The sequence below is a fragment of the Genypterus blacodes genome, unplaced genomic scaffold, assembly GCF_046128005.1.
Source record: "Genypterus blacodes isolate CSIRO-AG114 ecotype Tasmania unplaced genomic scaffold, CSIRO-AGI_Gbla_v1 ptg000022l_1, whole genome shotgun sequence".
Lineage (NCBI taxonomy): Eukaryota > Metazoa > Chordata > Actinopteri > Ophidiiformes > Ophidiidae > Genypterus > Genypterus blacodes.
Genome location: NW_027466835.1, coordinates 6494392 through 6515265, shown reverse-complemented (window position 1 = coordinate 6515265; position 20874 = coordinate 6494392). Strand labels below are relative to the sequence as shown.

At 43.4% G+C, this 20874-nt stretch overlaps 1 protein-coding gene across 2 annotated transcripts in view; it reads left to right on the top strand.

Annotated features, from left to right (window-relative positions):
• The window catches only part of spop (speckle type BTB/POZ protein), a 69849-nt gene that overhangs the window by 26024 nt on the left and 22951 nt on the right, over positions 1-20874 (top strand). For both annotated transcript variants that reach the window (XM_076143290.1, XM_076143291.1), the window contains 4 exons: positions 8848-9095; positions 10289-10410; positions 12150-12301; positions 19379-19506. In XM_076143290.1, coding sequence (XP_075999405.1) covers positions 9018-9095; positions 10289-10410; positions 12150-12301; positions 19379-19506 — 480 coding nt within the window. In that variant the 5' untranslated portion in view covers positions 8848-9017. The remainder of the gene's footprint in view (positions 1-8847; positions 9096-10288; positions 10411-12149; positions 12302-19378; positions 19507-20874) is intronic.

Here is a 20874-nt window from a genome sequence, read left to right as displayed (position 1 = left end):
TTGGTGCAAGGTACCTGTTGTGTAGTGTGTATCAGTCTTTGGTGTGTAGAACCTGAAACCTGTTGGCATAAACACTGACTGAGTGTCGCCGTCCTTTGAGAGAAGGGAGATGACACAAGTGGAGGAGATAAAGATAGCACTAAAAAACGGGCTTTGTTTTTTCCGTCTCCTTATGAGTCAGAGCTAATTACCAAGCTCTCTGGTCCTCGCGAAAATGTGTTTGAAATCCACTGGATGCAGATAATTGAGCTGGAAATGTGTTGCGTGACATAGTCAAGTTGAAGGACAAAAAAAAAAAAAGCCCTCCTCTTCACTTCCCCTGTTTCTTCTGTCACACACACTTTTGAAATAAAACTTCCACAAATGATTCAATTCCACAGCGTTTGTCTTTGTTGTTTGTTGAGATTGAGGCTTAGAGGATGTTTGAGGCTCCTATTTTGATAAGCTATAGTCAAAACAGAGACAGGCCTGTGTCGGGTTTGTCAGACAAGCCCGTGTTTTCCTGTTGCCAAAATAATTGCTTTTAGCCTTCACTTTAGCGACATGGGGTTTAAAAATCCCTCACACATCATCATTGAGAAGTGGAAGTTTTTTTTTGTAGCCACAGGCGAGATGTGTCTGTGCATGCATCTTAAGTTTTCTCTTAGTTGAGCACCGGCTTGTAACTCTGCATAGCCTAAATCTCCAATTGATTTCAGTGCTTTATATGAAAATTGATTTAGTGGCTTACACAGATCTCGGGCAGAGATGGGCCTCCCTTGAGATTGGGGAAGTAAAGTGAAAACAAGGTGAAGAGAGACTCCCTGTCGTTCTATTTGCATTTTAATTATAAGTTGCATCATTGCACCGAGTGAGGTAACAAAACAACTCCCTCTCCCTCCATTCACTCCTCCCTTTCGCTTCAAGCTCTGCTCAGTTTGTGAAGATGAAACTTCATGCCGCGCGGCTCCGCAGGGCAGAAAATAAACAGGGAGGGTAATACACAAGAGCACAGTCGTGTGGATGAAGGTTAAGGAAGCTTTACCTCAGCCGGGGAAATGTAAATGTTCTGGCACGAATTGTGTGCTCGAGCGGCTTAGATGGGGGGGGGGGAATAAAGAAATATATTGTGGGAAAATTTATATTTGATGGCCGAGCCCACTTCGCTGTGCATCAGTGGCAGGTGAAAAGACAAACAAAGAGTGAGCGAGCTGTGGAGCGGCAGCAGGCAGGGAGATTTTGTCATTTAGAAGAGACTTCACTGCTGTTATTTTGGCTGAACAGAACCACTGTAGTTTCATTCTCAGATATACACAGTGGTTGTGTCTCTGTCTGCGCTCTGTGTGTGTGTGTCTGTGCTTTTCTGTAGGTGGAGGCCTGTTTTGCCGCGTAAGTGTTTTGTTGTGATCATACAGTGATAATTGATCACGTTGGAGTAGCAGACAAGGGAAAATTGTAAGAGATTGTAAGGGTTTAGCTGTCTGGGTGTTTGTATTCAGGATACAATTCACACACACTAATCTACTCAGAGGGTTCCTATATTAAACATGTACAAGTGTGTTGCCGCTAATTTGCATGTCTAATGTGATTCATGAAGACTGAAAGCCATAGGAAGACGAGGTATTGCTATAAGGTGATGTGGTGGTGCTAAAATTGGTTTTCCAGCTAAATGGATATTTTTCGAATGTGCAAAGCCAAAATAGTAAAATGTTTTACTGTTGAGAGATTGAGTTTAGAGAACCCTTGGGTGAGAGACAGACAGGGTTCATATGATACAAAGACTGTACTGGGCTAGCTGATTTAATTTTGCAACATTTTCTCCAAATGGCCAGTTGAAATTCACATGTACAGCACGACGTTTAACAACAGTGTGAAAAGATGTTTCGTCGGTTGAGTAGTCCTGCAACTCAAGTAAGTCGTAAATGTGGTTAAATGTAGTTTTGCTGATGTTTTGAGTATATATCACCACCGGCGTTAAAGCTTTCTCTTGGTTGTCTGATTTTGACGACGCCTTTGACATTCCCCCCCTTAGATGGGCCTCCTAAAAATAATGATGCGTTTTACATTATCCAGTGGACAGACAGACTCCAGGGACACAGGCCACGTGGGAGGAAGCCTGATGCCAGATTTACACAGAACAATGTGGGCATCTTTAAGAATAGCAGGAGCCATGTTAATGTCAATAATAGAGGCAGTGACCATTGGGTAATTGTGCTCATCTCCACAGTCTTTGGGCGTTTGCTCCTGTATTTATATTCCTGTACTCACAGAGAAAAAAGATGCATACAAGTTCTAAAGCTCTTAAAGATTCCTCCACATTCCCAGAGGTGGGATTGCTGCTGCATCTTGTCGATATCTATGGCAACAATTCTGTGATTGAGTCCCGAGAATAAACAGTCTTTGCCGTCGGGCTCGGGGCTGGTGAATGCTGCTTAGGCGGCGGCTGCTGTTTACATTCAGAATTTCACTTCTATGCCGAGACACGGAGCCACACAGCAGCTGGTCAGCGACGCAGGGGGAAGAGCAAAGACCAGATTTGAAGATCAGTAACCATGGCGGACTGGGAAGAAGAAAGATTGCATTGGCCAATTACTTTCTTCCTCTGTGTCTGCCGTGATTGCTAAATGATGAATATTGAGGTGAGAGATGAGATGTTTTCTCTCATTTGAAGAGGGTTTGGCCACAGCTCTGTCCCCTATGCAGCACGCATTTTAAGAGAAATAAATATATGCTACAGAGAGTGTTATTGTTGGCTTGTTTACACCCTTGCATTACAGACAATGTTGCTTCTGGCACTGACTGTAAATTCTGATGTTTTTTTCTGTACGATGCTCCATTTGTGTCAGTGTTGGGTTTCTAGAAACAGCTGAGTCTTCTGTGCGAGTGTGAGCAGTACTGCAAAGCAACACTCTTGAGAATGAAGTGGGAAACATCAATTGAATGACTGTTTATAGCCAAAGGTGATGTCAAAGTATAGTTAATTAATTAATTACCCCTCATGCGTGTACTGATCAATATACAAGGTGCTGTGAAGTGCAACGTAAAGTTCTTCCTTTGGCTCCGATTCTTCTTGAATTTTCGCTTTATTAGCCGGACAAATCGATATTATCCATCTCAGTTTTATTTCACCTGAAGCAGAGAAAATGGATCGTGAGGAGGGAGTGAAGCTGTTTATACAGTATCGTTATGTGCCCAAAAGTATAAAAGAAAGAGGAAGAGTTTCGCAGAAAAGGGAGAGAAAGAAAGAAGCAGGGTTGAGATGATAGAAAAATGAACAGGTAAACTTTTGGAGAAGCTGCTGCAGGTCTTTTGACATGTGCCCCCCCCATTTCAGTTTCTCACAACAATGCAGCATGTTGTGGCGTCGCTCTTGCCCGTCTTATTTCCCATCCTGATGGAGAGGGATACTGACGTTATTTCTCCTGCTTCATGGTTCAGGCAGGGCCTCCACATCTGCCAGCGCCTCTTAATCCATCACACCTCCAAGGCTGCCTTGGAGCCGACACACTTCAGCACCCCCCCACCCCCCAACCTGGGATGAGGTCACACACAGCCCTGTCATGCATGTGTGCCCGCCGTTCCCTGCATTCACTTACCCCTGTTTTCTGCCCCCTTTTCCTCTCTTTGAGCGAGTGATGTAAGGGCTATCACAGGTGCCTCGGGCCAGATGGACAGACTCTGTTTCAGTCTTGCTCCACATCCGACCTTATTTACACTTGTGTAGCTTTTGCTCAATTTTGAAAGGCAAGTCTCCTTACCGCTGCCTGTTTTGCCTGCCAGGCTCACCTGCGGCATCTTCTCATAGGTTTTAGATTTTTCCTGTCATTAAAGTCAGAGGCACTACTGCTCTACCTCCTTCTCTGCGTGACTGTCTGCCTGTCTGCTGCTCTACCCCTGAGGCTCTCAAAACCAAGTGTTGGCTTTTTTGGCTTTTATGGATCCCTGTGTCGGTGCTTACTTGACAGGAAGTGAATTCCCAGCCAGCTGTGTGTGTTTGTTTTTAGAATGGAGGGGTCAGCTACATGCCTGGGATGCATCTACACATGCGTGACTTTGTGTGCTCCTGCCTAAATTCACTGGAATCTGACCTTCTAATGGCTTCAATAACCCCAGAGCTGAAGGTTCGCAGCAGAGTGGGGATTCTACGCTTTCAAATACAGAGCCAGTATGTGGCCATTTGATTACGTCCTGTAATGCGTCACGCTTATGCTCAAAGCTGCAGCACGCTGTCACTCAGGCTCAGCGTTTTGGCACGTTTTCAGTCTTTGTAGCTCATCTCTCTGAACACTGCAGCCCGTCTCTGTGTCTCACTGTTTTCCTCACTGCCTATTGTCACACAAGGTGACCCTCTGAAACACTTCGGGACCCCTGCTGAGATTCCAGGCTTTTTCCGCAGCAGCTAAACGGTGCAGGTGCACCCCCTGTCCACCTGGTGGCGGTGTCTCAGCAACATGCTGTTCCTTTCGTTTCCTCCCAGCAGGAAATTGAGCCCTGAGGGAGAGGCTAGTGGGTGGTATTGTGTATTTGATGTTTGTCTTTCATTTGTGTGTGTGTGTGTGTGTGTGTGTGTGTGTGTGTGTGTGTGTGTGTGTGTGTGTGTGTGTGTGTGTGTGTGTGTGTGTGTGTGTGTGTGTGTGTGTGTGTGTGTGTGTGTGTACGCTTGCATGTATAATGTGTTTATTTACTTTTACATAATAAGTTCCAGAAGGCTTTTTGTTCCTATACTCTCTCTTTTTTCACCCTCTTTTTCTCAGCAGGCTGGGCCGCCTGACGTTCCTGCCATATGTCACCTCTGTAGGTTTTTGGAATTTATTTACCAGTTTCATACAAATCTGTTGATGTGACTTGCAGGCACACCCCGTATCTTCATCATCATAACCTCTGATCTTCTAATAGACCTCTAATAGACTTAGTAAAATGACCATGTTATGTTTTATGCACGTGTAAGCAAAGTGGTCACGGTTTGTCTTCACATTCTCAAGCTCACCACCGCGTATTACAATATTGATCGACTTGTACACAATCACACAAATCAATATTTGATGAAACACAGAAGGTTATGCATTGTAACAATAAATGTGGCGTTACAAATCGGAATCCACAACACATTTATTATCCTGTAACTCGGCAATCAATGTTATATTTTCATTCCATAGTGACACAGCACTCTCTACTCATTCTGTATGCTAGGCAGATTATGGAAGGAGTTGGTATGCAAGTCAAACTTGATTCGTTGTTGGAATTCAACATAATTCATTAAACTATGATTTAGGATTACATTAGATTAAATTTTAATGATCCCCGTGGGAAAATTGGTACATCACTGCAGCAGAGCATTGGATTTACAGTAGATAAGCATATTTCTCTGCATATGATGAATGCGAAAGCTAATACAAGTAATAGTAATTACATTTCATGAGCAGAGTCTATTGCAGAAAAATATATTACAGCTTCATAGACAAACTTGCAGGAGGAAACCAATGTTACCAGTGACAAGTCCCTCATCGGTACGTTATCATGTGCTCGGATGGAAAAAAGAGAAAATATTTACAGATGGAGGTGACGTATGCACAGAAATGTATTCTAACATCATGCAAAATTTACAGATGGAGGCGTTATTGCAGCACAGGCATGATTACATCATGACCTCGGCACCGTGTACTGAGCCCATGTGTGGCATGAGGTCGTGTGGCGCGGCTCTAACAGTCTGGTCAGTGTCTGGAAAGCTGGCGGCCCTCCTCTTGTTCTCCGCACCTTGCTTAGCTGTTGTTTATCCCGAGGAAGCCGAACCTCTCTGCGTGTAGGTTTGTCAGACTCTCCTCCCCGGTGTGCTGAGCTGGGTGACAGAGAGACGAGGAGAGATGGAAGCCGGACTGGCGGAGTGAGAGAAGACAGTTGAGCTGTAATGAATATAAATGGGCTCCAGGTCTCTCTCTCCTCATCTGACTCCCCTCTCTGAAAGGAGACAAGGATAAGGATGTGCGATGGAGGGGGCTCATCCCCCGCCACTCCTTCACTCACTCACTCACTCACACAAACAAACACGCAGTCATACAAACTACATACTGTTTTTCTTGTTTATTTTGGCATTCCCAATTTGGTTTTTATTTGAGCCAGAGCTGCTGATAATGATGCGCTAGATGCCGGGTGCCTGGCTGCTTCCTTCATTATCATGTTAATGTACCTGTGTATGTTTGTAGAGCACATTTGTACTTGAGGCTGTCTCCACAACTGTTTAGCACTTAAACTACTTCAGTGTTGGAACGCCTTATTCGTTTGATTTCAAGGTCTTCATCAGATAAAACGGTAAAATGTTTTGGCAGCTCATATTAGGTTTAAAAGCACGACTGAAGCATAGGAATGAGCAACGCACCTGGTGTAATACTAGCTCTTATGTCCAGGAATGTAAGTCACTGTTGCTTTGTAAACGTCTGAACCACAACCACTTCCTAAGCAACCTGCCTTTGTTTCACTGGGCGGCATTTAACCCAATTTGTTGGAATGTTCCCGGCTGAACTGGAAGCAGCAGCTTAATCTCCCCCTGTTGGGTTGCAAGTAACTTTTGATGATGAAATCAAGAGGAAATTGCACTTCTAGAGTCATTCGTTATGAGCTTGCGTTATTGTGATTATAAGATACTGACACCCAAGTCCCTGCCTCTTTGTAAAGCAGGGGGTACACAGTATCATCAACACCTGTGCAGTCTTTTGCAACCTATTAAAAAAGCCTGGCAGTGTGTACAGCCATTGGCAAGCTTATTATGTGTATTGTTTGTTTGAGCCTAAGTAAACCTTCTAATATAAACAAGTTTAAATGAGGCTTGAAAATTACCATAGTTTGGAATCAGAACCTCTGCGGTGAGCCGGAACAAAAACTAAACATTCATGCAGTGTCGGTCAAATGGTGGCTTCTGTATGCATCCCTAGTTCTGTGTGCAGTATGACGAGGTTCTGTCTGATTCTTTGTTTGAATGAGTGTTTCCTCTCTTTGTGTATCTCTCTGGAAGCATCTCCACCCTCATCCTAATTCCCCCCCACCCCACTCTTTATCTCACCTGTGGGGTGCTGAGGAAGCAATCGCAATGGCTTCAACACTAACATCCTCAGACCTTATCTGAAGCACAGCAACATCCTTTTACCTCCTGACTTTGTCTTTGGAGGGAAAATCTTTGCATCTCGCCGCACCGCATGCTTGCCACACATGTGACTTTTCCCGTCTAGGCTGTGTGCATTATCACCTATTAGTCTTCTTTCCTTTCACACTGTCACTGACAAATTAGCTGTCCCAGGACATTTCTTGAGGGAGTCCTATCATTAGCAGATCTCCTGCTACTCGCACAGTTATGTCCTCCTGCTGCTATTCTCTTGATGTTTTGTCATGAAAAGGATGAGAAAAAAAATCTTAAGCTTTATTCTGGTTAAGTGTCATCTGGGTCTATTTAGAAAGCTGTGAGGCTGTTAGCAGTGCTGCCAGTGTTGTCATGTTTTCTTAAAGTGATATCCTGTGATTACACGGGCGTTCATGATGCACTTTAAGGACAGCATACCAGACAAAACGTGGGTAAATTGAGCTTAAGAAATGCAGTTAAAGAAAGCCCAAATGATGACACACACAAGTATACGCACATGAAAAAAGTGTGCATACACCCCCACTCACTCTTATAGACAATAATTAATTGCCGGGAAGTCTCAGGTAATTTAAATTGCAAATCAGTGCTGCCTTGTTCTTCCAACTTTTGTGATTAATATTTTATTGTTTTACCGAGCGAAAATGCCACCAGTGTTTTTCATCAGATACAAATAGCACAAAATGAGAAAGGGTGGGGGGTTGGATGGAGGAAGATCAGATGCAGGCATCATCTCTAAACGTTAATTAAGTCGCGTCTGTGTTTGAAGCCGCGGAGGTCTGGGTGTCGCCTCTCTCGTCTCCCAGCCTCATGCCATCACACAGCCTCCCTGTCACATTTTACCCCTTTCCTCTTTCCACGCTCTGTCTTTCCATGTTCTCAGTGTGATGCCTGGTTACTGCCAAGTTTTTGTAGTTTCCGAACTTTTCTTTCAAACATCCGCTAATTAAGCAGCAGAGTGTGATGGGGTTTCTCTGGCAGCAGACCGAGGGAACGTGCAGGTTGAATGAGAAAAGTCAGATCCGGAGACCTGGTGATGGTGATGAAGGTATGAAACGCTTGAAGAGGAACCTTAGAAGAGATGGGGTGAAAGTAGGAGAGATAAGTTCTGATCAGCAGAGAAATGAGGCTTTAAAACTCTTGCATGTCCATTTTTACATTAGAAGAGTTTAAAAACGGAGCAAAAGTGAGATAAATATATTGAGCAGGTTTCTCTTGACCTCAGAAACAATGTGAAGAGTGATTTTATGATTATGAATGAGAAAATCCTTGAAATGGGTAAACAAAACTGTGACCTTTTTTTTTTTTTTAGCTGCATTACCTTTTGAAAGTAATGCGTGACCTTGTGTGTGTATTTGTGTGAGCAGATCCTTGTGGCTTGAGATGAAAGTCTTAAGGTTTGCCCTTCACTTCGAGCTACGGTGGACGGGCACAGCCTGGCTGGAATCAGATGGCTGGCACCGCATTCAGCTCCTCTCAAAGAAAAAAAAAAGAGACTCCATGCACGGATAATGGAAGGGTTCCCTCCAAGTAGCAGTGTGTGCGCCGCTGCTGTGCTTTGAATGCTAAAACTCTGTTTAAAACAAATGAATTCAGAGCTACCTACTTACAGAGAAATACCGCTCAATTAGAGTAACCATTCAATTAGGAGTTGCCTTTATACACACAAAAGCAGACACTAACACACCAGCACGCACACAAGGTCAAGTTATTTTAATGACTGTGTTTGTGTGTCCCTACAGGCTGTTTGGGTGTACTGGATTATCTCTCCGTGGTTGTTTGTACGCCAGCTGTCATTTTAAATTGTGGCCGCCGTTCCTGATTGTCGGCCCTCTCCTCCCCGCCGTACCTCGCCCCTCGCCTGGCTGGCGCTCAGGCCCCGCTCGGGCTCTGCTCTGCATCAAAGCTGGCGATGTCCAGAGTCCCGAGCCCACCTCCTCAGGCGGAAATGTCCGGCGGGCCTGTTGCTGAGAGCTGGTGTTATACTCAGGTGAGGAAAGATGCACCACCTGTGTGTGTTTATGTGTGTGTGTTGGTCTGGAATTTGCTCCATTAACCGTTATTTGGTAGTTGCCTCTATCTTAATAACAAACCATAACTGTGAGGGAGGATTTGATTACATGATGAGCCATTTGAAGGAAGTGATGCCACAATAGCCTACAGAGGAGACACAAAACCATTGTCCATCGGTAGTGTCTCAAAGCACAGTGACCATTTACGCTATCTGCCAATCCAGAAAAAGTTAATTATCTATCCATCCATGTGCCCTTGTTGTCCAGATGGTGGGGTTTCATGTTGAAGCCAGGTGTAAATGCTTTCATAACGCATTGTAATTGGAATGCTATTGAATCTGCCAGAGGGCCCGCATCTGAGTCAACATGCTAAGCAAAGTGGTTCCTCGTGGGTAAACCAAGCATACCTAGGCCAAATGGGATAGATAATCCCTCCAGTGTATTCCGGGTCTGCCACTTGGTCTTTTACCAGTTGGCTGTGCCTGGAATACCTATCTGGATCTGTGTCCGGGAGGAGTCTGTGATCGGGCGCCCGCATCTCAACATCAGGGATTCTACACCCAGCCCCTGATGTTAGGGCTTCTCACCTCGTCCCTAAGCGTGACTCACAGCTTGTAACTGGAGTGTCATTCTTTCAGGCACTACCCTGTGGCCATAATTCAGGGTTAGAACATGCACTGACCAGTAGGGGATACATCAGAGTAGCTTTGCACTTTATATGGCCTTATGGGAAAGCATTGGGAAAAAGCTCCCTACTTGCCTTCACTGTCCCAGGTCTAATGTTTAACACACTGAATATGTACCCTGATTCTTGTCTTTATTAAGGTTACCTTTATTCTGAAAAGGTGTTAATTGTTGGAAAAGCAGTACAAGCTCTACTAGTTGAGACATAGCTCGCCTGTTAAAAACAAAGTAGATAAAGTATTTCATTGATGATGGATTTTTTTTTCATCTCGTGTGTGTGTACTCACAAAACTGTTGTTTTTCTCCTGGTGCAGCTTTTATAATACCCTTTCTTCTCTCCTTCTGTTTGTTGTCAGTGTTTATTAAGATGAAAGGCAGTTTTGATGTGCGGTTTTGAAGTCCAGGCTGACCAAACACCACTTACCTGTATAGAATAGGTAAATATATAAATAAAAAGATTCACCCACTCCCCTGTCTTTCTGCGCAGATCAAAGTGGTGAAGTTCTCCTACATGTGGACCATCAACAACTTCAGCTTCTGTCGCGAGGAGATGGGGGAAGTCATCAAAAGCTCCACCTTCTCATCAGGAGCCAACGACAAACTCAAATGGTCAGTGGAGGCTCTTTGTCTTAGCTTAGCTTTGAAAATGTAACAGAACTGCGGTCTTTGCTTATACAGGAGGAATATAGATAATTCAGGTTATTTTATATTACTCAGTGTTAACCTGTATTTCAATCTTTCTGGATTAATATAGAATCTGTTGTCATAGCTCTTGAGCTTGATATTTAAATCAGTTCTTGCTGGATTCCTCTGTACCAGGCAGATTGTGACAGGTTCAGGATACGGAGATGTAACACATGACAAATACTATGATAAATGTATATATAAATCATAACATTCAGCATGGCGAGATTGTACATTAAGCTGACAGCTTTGATATTTTTTGGCATATTCTTCAATGAAAACCAATACAAAATGTTTTTTAAATTCACTGTTCCACATTTTACACACTGGGAGAAAATCAATAGGGCTGTCAGAGCTGCACTTTCAGCCACATCCATTTCAAGAAAGCTGCGATACAAATAAAGATTATTATTATCATTATTACAGGGCTGCTGGGCCTCAGCTTGATTATTAAATGGAATTAGAATAGGCACAAAGACTAAGTAACTGACACATGAGCTGAGGCCATTAGGTTCATTTTAGATATACTTAGCATGAAATTCTCTGCAGTCTGGAAGAATGAGAAGCTGGCAAATGCCCAGCTGCCTAACAAAGCTGCCTACCTGCTATTTTACCACAGCTGGGTGAAATCACCAGGCACTGTTCCCCTCTCGCCCTCCGTGTCATTGCTCACTTACATCTTGGAAATTGTTGCTCTTGTCGGCGCTTGTTAGAGCACAAGGAACAGCGGTGCGCTGCGGGTCGGCGAAATACATTTTGGCCACATAGGCACTGAAATAACAAAGAAACGGCATGTAACAAGCACGTTTTCCGTGAGATGAAAATATGAAATATCCTTTCTGGTTGCAGTTGTGCAGGAAGGTAAAGCACGAATGCACAGGCTTTGTTCAGTCACTGGCAATTATTTTACCGCTTCAGTCGTTTTTGATGTGTCAGTTAATTATGCAAGCATTGGTCTCACTGGGCAATGATCTACCTTGATAATTATACTTTATTGATTCATTTTGACCCCAATAGACTGATTCTGATCTTTCTTGGCCACCACATTAGCTTGTTACTTTGTTTTTTTTTTTAAGTGTTTGTAAAGTTTTTTTTCCTTCTATTCTCTCTGAAAATAATGAAGGATGCAGGCTACAGGTACAGGCGAGTATATACAAGTGTTTCTATACATACCAGATGTGCTATGTTATGCTTGTATGAAAATGCTCCTTGTCAGCATGTTTAATGGATATTAAACAGCCAAATAACACTCGTTCAACCTTAGTACAACCAGATGATTGGAGTAAAATATGGAGTGTTAAGAAAAAAAAGAACTTATAATGGGTATAATGCTGGCTCATAACTTTTTGTTTTGAAAGTAAGTGGGTGCATTTTGCCTGGAATGTTGACTTGATACTGGTAAAGGAATTTCCCGTCTTATTTTCAAGGTCAGTAAAGTCATTCAGGAGGTCGATGTTTTGTTAGCGAAAGCCTGTGCATGAAATCAACACATCTGACTGTACAAACCTTGATTCTTAACACATCGAATAGAGGATTGGTAACAAAACAACAAAAGCCTTTTTACGCAATCATTCTGAAACAACGTCTGCGGCTATGACTAATCAAAAACTGATGTTGCGACTGAAAAATGCATCATAGCACCGTCTTTCTTTTCCCGCCTCCAGGTGTTTGCGAGTGAACCCCAAAGGTCTGGATGAGGAGAGTAAAGACTATCTGTCACTTTACCTGCTCTTGGTCAGTTGTCCAAAGAGTGAGGTGCGCGCCAAGTTTAAGTTTTCTATCCTCAATGCCAAGGGAGAAGAGACCAAAGCCATGGGTAAGTCTGTCAGTTCTCAACCTGTCATTGGGAATTTATATATATTTACACCCAAAAACCTAGTGAATGCCGCCCTCTAAAGCAATTTGTGTTCACGAGAAACTGGAGGATATCACAAAGTATAAAAGGTTTAAATTCCTCTCATACCTGTGTGGCTGTGATGAGGAGGCAAGCAGTGTGTCTAATAGTCAAAGTGTGTCTAATAATATGAGATATCGATAGCCATATGGGCCTGTGTAATCATTGCCGGTTGGATTCATTTTGAGTAAATATATAATTCAAAGTAGCGCGGGGCAATTTTGATTTTAATTAAAAAAGAGCCAACCTTTTTAGAAGTCTCCGTCCACGTCTCTCTCCGCTGATGAATTGGAAACGAATGCGCCTCCCAATTCCTGCTTATTTTTAATTAGGTTATGTTATTGGGAGGAAAAGCAAACTTGTGTGGAATTGAATTAGCGCGGGCCAGATGTGACCGCTTCCTGATTACGGGGCTTTCTGGCTGCCTCCCCCTCTCCCCGCCTGTACCCCATAGTGTACCGCACCGGATGCAGGGGGAGGGAGGGAGGGTGGGTGAGGGGGGGGCGGAGGGAAGAGTTGAGACTTAGGAGGCTGATGAGTGTTTAAGTCAGAGGTGTATGCAGAGAAGCTGTACAACCCCCTGTGGTACTGCTTGGGTAGAAAGGAAAATTATTCCTCCTGCTGAGAAACATTCTCCTATGTGAACTTGACACCGCCCAAGCCTGTGTGTACCCTTATCTACTCACTTAGACCTCCCTCACCTCACTTTAACATCCACAGTGTCACATTCTTTTGGTTTATATTTCTTTCTGTTCCACTCATGTGTTTTAATGTTGGAATATGTCTCTTACTCTCAGTGGCAGGTCCATAGAAACTGAAACCTCACTGCTGCAATTGTTCATAAAGGCTTCTCTCCAGGCCCTCACACTGTACGCTGGTGGCTATGGTGTAATGGGGAGAGGATTTTCCTGAGATATTACACTCTGAGGTGTTTGATTTTGCTGCTTGGCCATTTCACGAGCACTGCTGGTCTAAATGACCACAGAAAAAGACCTAATGTAGGGAACAATGAGCGAAGTGAAGATCTCATTTTCCCTTTCTTCTCTGCTTTTGTGTCTCATGGGGGTTTTGTTGCAAATGGTGTGCTCTATGGTGCACACACCCCCATCTCCATCCCGTTCTTGCCATATGCCCTCTCCCCAAAATCCCCCCGGGGAGACCTGGGCCCTCCACTTTCACTCTACTCGTCACAGGAGAAAATTACCCAACCACCAGCATATTTGTGACAGTTTAGTGAGCACTCCATCTACGAATATGGCAGTAAAGATTGCTCTATCGGTTCTGGATCATTTAGAATCCAATTTAATCCAGGCCTCTCAGAAAAAAGGCCAAATAAAAACAAAGTGCCTTAATTAAGAAAACTGGGTGGTTTGTGGTGGACTGTTTGTGTGTCAGGTCACAGCTCAGCCTCTTGATACTCTCATTCCCCACGGGAACAATTTTTAATACAATGCATATTAAGGCAGAGTAGCTGAAAACGGTATAGCTAGATGAAGGAATGACTGAATAATCAGCAAATAAAGAGAAAAGTTTTGAAACTGTCATGAATACACAGTATTTGAAGTAGAGCAGAACACAATTGCTACTGCAGGCAGATGTCAGAAACTGAGTGATGGAATTTCTCAGCACGGAGTTCAACAGCTCCGGAGCAGAATTTTGTCTTTGAGTTGCGGGTTTGAATTATCTGTCTGTTGTAGCTTATGGACGAGGCCAACATATTGTTTTGGTCATCAATGCAAATCAAAGCCCGTATACACTAAGATATATATGATTTGACTTTCCTTTAAATGTAGGCTGTTGTCTGCATGTTTAGAATAAATGTACACTATTGCTTTAGGAGGCATCCAAGACAGCTGAAGATTTGAAGGCTGTGTATGATGGCAGATTTGTGGATTTAGACTGGTAAAGCTCATAATTATCTGACGAAACTCCCCATCTGCATCAGTCAGCCCTTAAGCCCACCACTAGACAGCGTGTGTTTGCGTCTGCATGCTCTGATGCTCCATACTTGCTAATGGAGATAGATTCAGGCAGCCCACCACCCCCTCCCCACACTATACTCCTGTAGTCTCGACTTGGCCACATCATTTCTCTTTCTGGCTTAATGTGCTGGTTCTCTCCTCTGAGGCTGCTGGGCGGGCTGTAACTTGTCTCCTGACACCCTCTTCCTTCTCCCAGTGCTACGGAAAGCATCTGCCCCCCTGCAGAGTCTTCCTCTGACAGCTTTGAGAGGAGAGATGGAAAGTTCTCATCCTCTGCCACAAGCTGTTTTGTATTCAAATGGTCTCCTTGTTAAGTCTCCCCTACAGACAGTGGTTTGTGTTGTGTTGTAGCCAAAGGCTGAGTGAGCTTATGCGTATATGACTTAAGCAGAGAGTCTAGTTACAGCAGGATTTTGGTTGTAGGATATTCTTTATTTTGTAGTTGGAGAGTCATTGCACGTGTTGTTTAAATTAATTGCAACTCCGGGTGGGAGCTTGTCAGAGACGGTAGGGATTAGTAACTAATGGTGATCAGACATTCCTTTGTGGGCGAGAAGCTAATAGAGTAGAAGTTATTGAACAGTCTATACATAATCAGATGGTATTGACACGGGTAGGAAGAACATCAATAGACATGTTTCTGCTGACACTGGCTTATAGAGCTCGTTCTGAAAGACTGCGTGTCATGTTTAAACTGTATGTATATTTGTCTCCTCAGCAGTTAGTGTGTGAAGGGATGAGAGATTATAGGTGGTTGTTTTTGTAGATATAACTACAACTGTATAGTATAGAATTAGGTATTGTTTGTTGACAACTAAAGGAAGGTAACCCTGTGCTGTACCTTTTAACGAAGCCTGCACTGGAAGGTGGAGCACAAAGCCTTTACTGATAGTGTGCGTGTGTGTGTGTGTAACCTCAAAATGGTTAATAATATAAACAAGGGAAATGGCACAGACATCGACTACAGGAGAGAGAAACGGTTGGTTACAGGTTTCTTGGTTTTCTTGGTTTTCTTGGTTTTCTTTGTTTTCTTCATTTTCTTTGTTTTAGTGAAATCCACATATTCTAGATGTGAATAACAGCACACACTTTCAGTTTCAGTAACAAAATGAGGCAGCGGATGATCTGATGGTGGTAGTAAATAATGTTTAATCTAGTGATTCTGATCGAGTTGGGTCTGTGTAACACAAAGTTATAGCAAAGGGACAGATGGACCAAAAAATAGACAGTCACTGATTCTGTTGGACCACCATGTTGGTGCGTGTTTATGAGACTGACCGTTTTCTCAGCCTGCTGCATTGGCTCTTATTTTGCAAACCGCCTCGTCTTCTGGCGACCTTGCGTGCCAAGCATACTCCAAGTCACTGCCTGAATACGGATGCCCTGCTCACTTAGACAGCCTGGCATCACTCCCTGGATCCTCCTTCTCTGTCTCTCTGCAGCTCAGGCCTCATTTTTCTCACCTTCCTTGTCACCTTCGGTAGGGGGGTCATCACTCTGGTCTTCCATCTCAAAGAATGGATCCAAATCTGTCACGATGCGGTAAATGTTGTCTGGAAAATGTCCTGTGTACTTTATTTCGCAGCGCATATAAACGCTACAAAGGGACTGTAATAACCTTTTTCACAAATGTTGGTGAGATCGAAATGCCCTCACAAGAAATCTCATCACAAACTGAACTTGTTAATCTCCCTTTCCTTGCCATCGTCTTTGTCACCTTCGCTCACACATTTTCTGTTGGATATCACAGTCGCACCCGCCCGCACCGCCACCAGCCGACTCTTTTTGGTATTCTGGCAGTGTCTTTGCACTCCTGCCACCTTGGCCGCTGCACTCAAAGAGCAAGTGCCAGTGGACTGACCTAAAGTTGATTCTCCGCCAGTGCAGGGTCTGATGCCCCACTGGAGATGGCGGCATGGCATTAGCTGAGCTCAGCACACACACACACACACACACACACACACACACACACACACACACACACACACACACACACACACACACACACACACACACACGCACACACACACACACACACACACCCTCGTCGTTGGTGTGTGTACGCGTGTACATATTCACACGTTCACTCACACTCAGGCCTCACTTTGATGGGTGAGTACTGGAGAAGTCACACCTCTCTCGCCTTTTCTGGCCTCTGTATCTCTGCTCCAGCCTCTTTCAACGTTCCCCCTCACCTCTCCTCACCTCCTCCTCTTGGCTCGGCTCACCTATCTCTCCATATTTTCCTCCTCACACCTTAGTTCAGCTTTTAGACGCGGCCACAGGGGAAGTCCTCGCTCACCACTGACAGTGTTGTTTCATACCCAAATAACACGACTTCACATGTCATTTTGATGCCTTGTGGCGTTGTCTTGGTCTCACATGTTCCCTTTTATTTAACCTGTTTAAAGGACACGAAAAGATGGGTGGAACTCAGCAGAGGGATAGAATAACGACTTTCCACAGCCCCCTTAAGAGATCAGATGCAAAGGCTTGTGTTTTGTGTCTGCCCATCCACAAGGAGTACAGTGTACCGTGGCCACAGACATTTGAATATCTGCTCAAACCTGTTTGGCTTTGGATGAGAGATCTTGGGTCTCAAAACTCTGCGTCTGATGGATACACAAGCACTCCTTTCCGTTATCTGCAGAAGGAAGAGAAAGAACAATGAATAAAAAATGTTGTTTAAAATTCTGGGGGTGCATAGATTTGTAATTTTTGTGGACGTGGGTGCATCCTTGCGTGCACATGTGCATATGCATTCATTACACATACGCATGCATCCATTACGGTTACTGTCAGCATCTTTGCTTAGTGGCACACATAGTCTCTAGAGGCAGGGATTAAAGTGAAGGACCTCCCGCATGAGCAGTGGTGGGAATAACTGCATATGCACTACGCCCCACCATCAATCCCTTCTCTGGCTCCCTGCACTCTCAGATCCAAATGGGGGGGAATTTGACACAGGATCTTACAGCAACGTTGACACTTCATCTTAGTGCTTCCCGCTGTGATCTGTCAGCAGATCTCCTGTTGGGATCTCTAAGTCTATCTCATAGACTGCAGAGCAATGCGTGGTTTGCATGCAGAAGGCACGGACCTTTCCGAAGGCGTGTCCAACACCAAAATATTTTGATTAGTCACAAACATGTCACAGGATGGTTCCAATGTGCAAAGATTTTAATATTTACACTGGGGAGAGTGTGAATTACAATTATGTGACGTAGGCCTAAACCCGGTAACCCCCCGGTTATTGCAATCATGTAAATAATACCTTTATTGTGGCTGGATAAAGGTTGAGGTATTGTGAAACTCTTAAAACTTTAAACCATTAAGTCGACTGGATATAGTTCAATATTTGGGTTCAACCCCGTAAAACATTTTAGGCCCCCAGAATTACGATTCCATTTACATTTAAATCTTCTCTCAGTAAACGTGTTGAAATCTCTTGCACAACACATATTTCCATGCGTGTCACTCCCGGCTTATAATACTCCTATGAGCTGTCTGCTGTTTTAAATTAGCATATTCTCCTGAGAGGGATACTGGCACAAAAGCTCATTTCCACTTAGTATAGATAAATGTGCTTCACCTCTGCTGGTGATTTTTATACGATTTTTGATGAGGATTTTCAGTGCATCTTAAACGATTCTACTCCTATTTTTCACGTTTTCTTTCATCTCCTTGAACACAACCCTGTCGTCTGAGACGTAAAGAAATGTTCAATGTTAGTTTGGAAAGGGCTTAGGATGCATGTATACATAAAGAGTCTTAGAGGTCTGCTCCAGCACAGGTCCAGTTGTGGAGAATGAAATGAGTGATGTTTGATATATGCTATTGAAGTTTTAAAAAATGCAAAAGTTGTGTACAACAAAATTCATTTACCTCCTGTGCGTCTCTCTCAGGTAGAATGAACACACATTTGCAAGTCCACTCATCCTTGAACATAATGTTTTCACTCGGCTCATTTACATGCACATTATAGCTTCAATACACTGTGATTAAAGCAATAAATAGATTATTTTTAATTGGCGTAAATAGAGGAATGCTTTCTCTGAGAAGCAGACCTAGATTATATTGTTGTAAATTGATTTATGCCGGCTTGCAAACCACAAACCACCTTCATATGCAGTTCCTCAACAGGCAGACTCATATTGAGCAACGGCAATTGGAGAATAGACGTATAGCTTTCATCCTGTGGGGAGACATTGCTGTCTTATAGGAATGGATGCCATGAATATGTCTCAATAAACAATATACAAAGGAATATCACAGCGATATTAGCCACATTCCATATCTGTCATTCACATCGGAAATCCCAGAGCAGTGCCTGAGAAAGCATTTCCCTCTTATCAACAAAATGGTGAATGATGTAATTTCTCTGAACAATGGTGTCACATCCTGCCAACGGAGCTTTGTAGGACCTTTGTTTCATTTGTTTATCAGCAATTAGCTTTAATTGGCTGTTATCGGTGCTGCAGCCATAGTCCATAACCTTTATATTTATCTCTTGTATGTGAGAAATTGCGACTGTGTACTGTTGACGATAGCTGTGACCACCCCCACAGTGTGAATATAGTACGCACTCCAGTACCTATCCTGTGTCTTTGTAGTGTGACTGAGTGTTACAGAATCCTTCCTTGCCACTGTCAGAGATAATTGGCACTCCATAAACACATGATAATTGGGCCGCTTTGATCCCTGCAATTTCTCACTTCTTGGCCAAAGTGGCACAGCAGTTCTGTCTCATGTTTACTGCTCGTCTTTATGTGGCAGCATGAGGATAGAGGGTGAAACCGAGAGAAAGAGCAAGAGATTCTGTTTTCTTCTGAAGTGTTAAAAGCTCCCCGCAGGCAATACTTCCTGCACCCAGCCTGTTTCACCATTGTTTCTTCACAGCCTATGGCCAGGAGTCATAACAAACTTTCCCTCTCTCACATGCAAACCTTAATCATGTCGTGGATGTCTCCACATAATCACGTCTCTTTGTGTTTATTGACCTGTTTCTGTTTTTCAGAGAGCCAAAGGGCTTATCGCTTTGTCCAAGGGAAGGACTGGGGTTTCAAGAAGTTCATAAGGCGGGACTTCCTTCTGGATGAAGCCAACGGGCTGCTGCCTGATGACAAACTCACACTGTTCTGCGAGGTAAGGATGAGGTATTCACTTGAAAAAAAATCTGGGTATTTATCTGTGTTTATGTTGAATCTAAAAACCAAAACTGGAGTAGACACTACATTCTCGGTTAAAAGACTTAAACTGTATCGCAATATGCTGACTCTAAACTCACGCAGTGTGTGTGTGCACTTGGATATGAAGTTGGAAAGGAACTTAAGTGGTGACGTGAAAATTTGCACTCAAAATTATTACACGAAGGCCAGGATTTTTCAATTCCATTTACTTTTAAGTTGCCAATGAAATGCAATAGGCCTTATAAACATCAAACGCTTTCTTCAATTTTACCACAATTAATCTAAGTATGTGACACTAAATAATGTTCAAAGCTTAGGGACTGCTATGGTTATTGCGTAGGAGAGAAGGAGCATAGATGTAACATCCGCCTCCTGACAGCGTCCTGGTGTTGTGATCCTCCCTTTTATGGCCATTTCAATAAAAGGCGAAAGATTCCAAAAATGGATTGTGGAGATTTCTCACCGTTCTGTGTGTGGTCCCAGGATTGGACTTAACAAGGCCATACCCCATTTGCACACACTCCAGTCTCCAAGTCAGCGTTTTGGGTTACATCTCTCACATATTGTTTTGTTCACTTACTTTAAGGGACTGTAGGACCCGACCAGAAGCTCATTTGCTCATGTTTATTATGAAGTGCAATGAAGCGTACAGTGGAGAGTTTGGGCCTGCAGCGAGGGACACAACTACTTCTTTGTGGAAAAATAGGGGTAGTTAATGAAAAGCTATATAAGCTATGGTGGATGACCTCTTTCACATAAATTCACAATACACTTTGCAGAGTTATGGCAAAATAAACAGACTATTTGGATTATTTTGCCAGATTTATGAAGTCAATAATTAAGTTTATGGATTTAAAATTCTCAGATTTATTTATTTAAAATATTATTAATCTAATTATAATTATAGCAATTTCAATACAACATTCCTTTTATATAGTCCTACTTAACTTGTTCTTTGTGTGTCCCTGCCAGCCCGTAGTATATATATATTTTTTGGTAGTATGCAGTCTTTGGCTTTAGATCTCTCCCTCATCACCAGCATACTGGCTGATTGTCATTCAGCTGGCGTGGTGGTTAGGCTCTGATTCCCAATGATGTAAAGCTGGCTGATGCTTCTCATTGAAAATCCCCCTGTCATTTCCCAGCTGCGACACAGGGGGCAGCAGAGGTCAACGGTCCCCTGTCGTCCTTTCCCCTCTGCTCCTCACAATGTAGCCAGGGAGCACAGAAGAGGTTAAACTTTCTGCGTATGTTAATGCCTTAGTTGTAATGCTACCGCCATAAATGTTTAAAAAGCATGGCAGTGACTGTTTAAAACAATTCT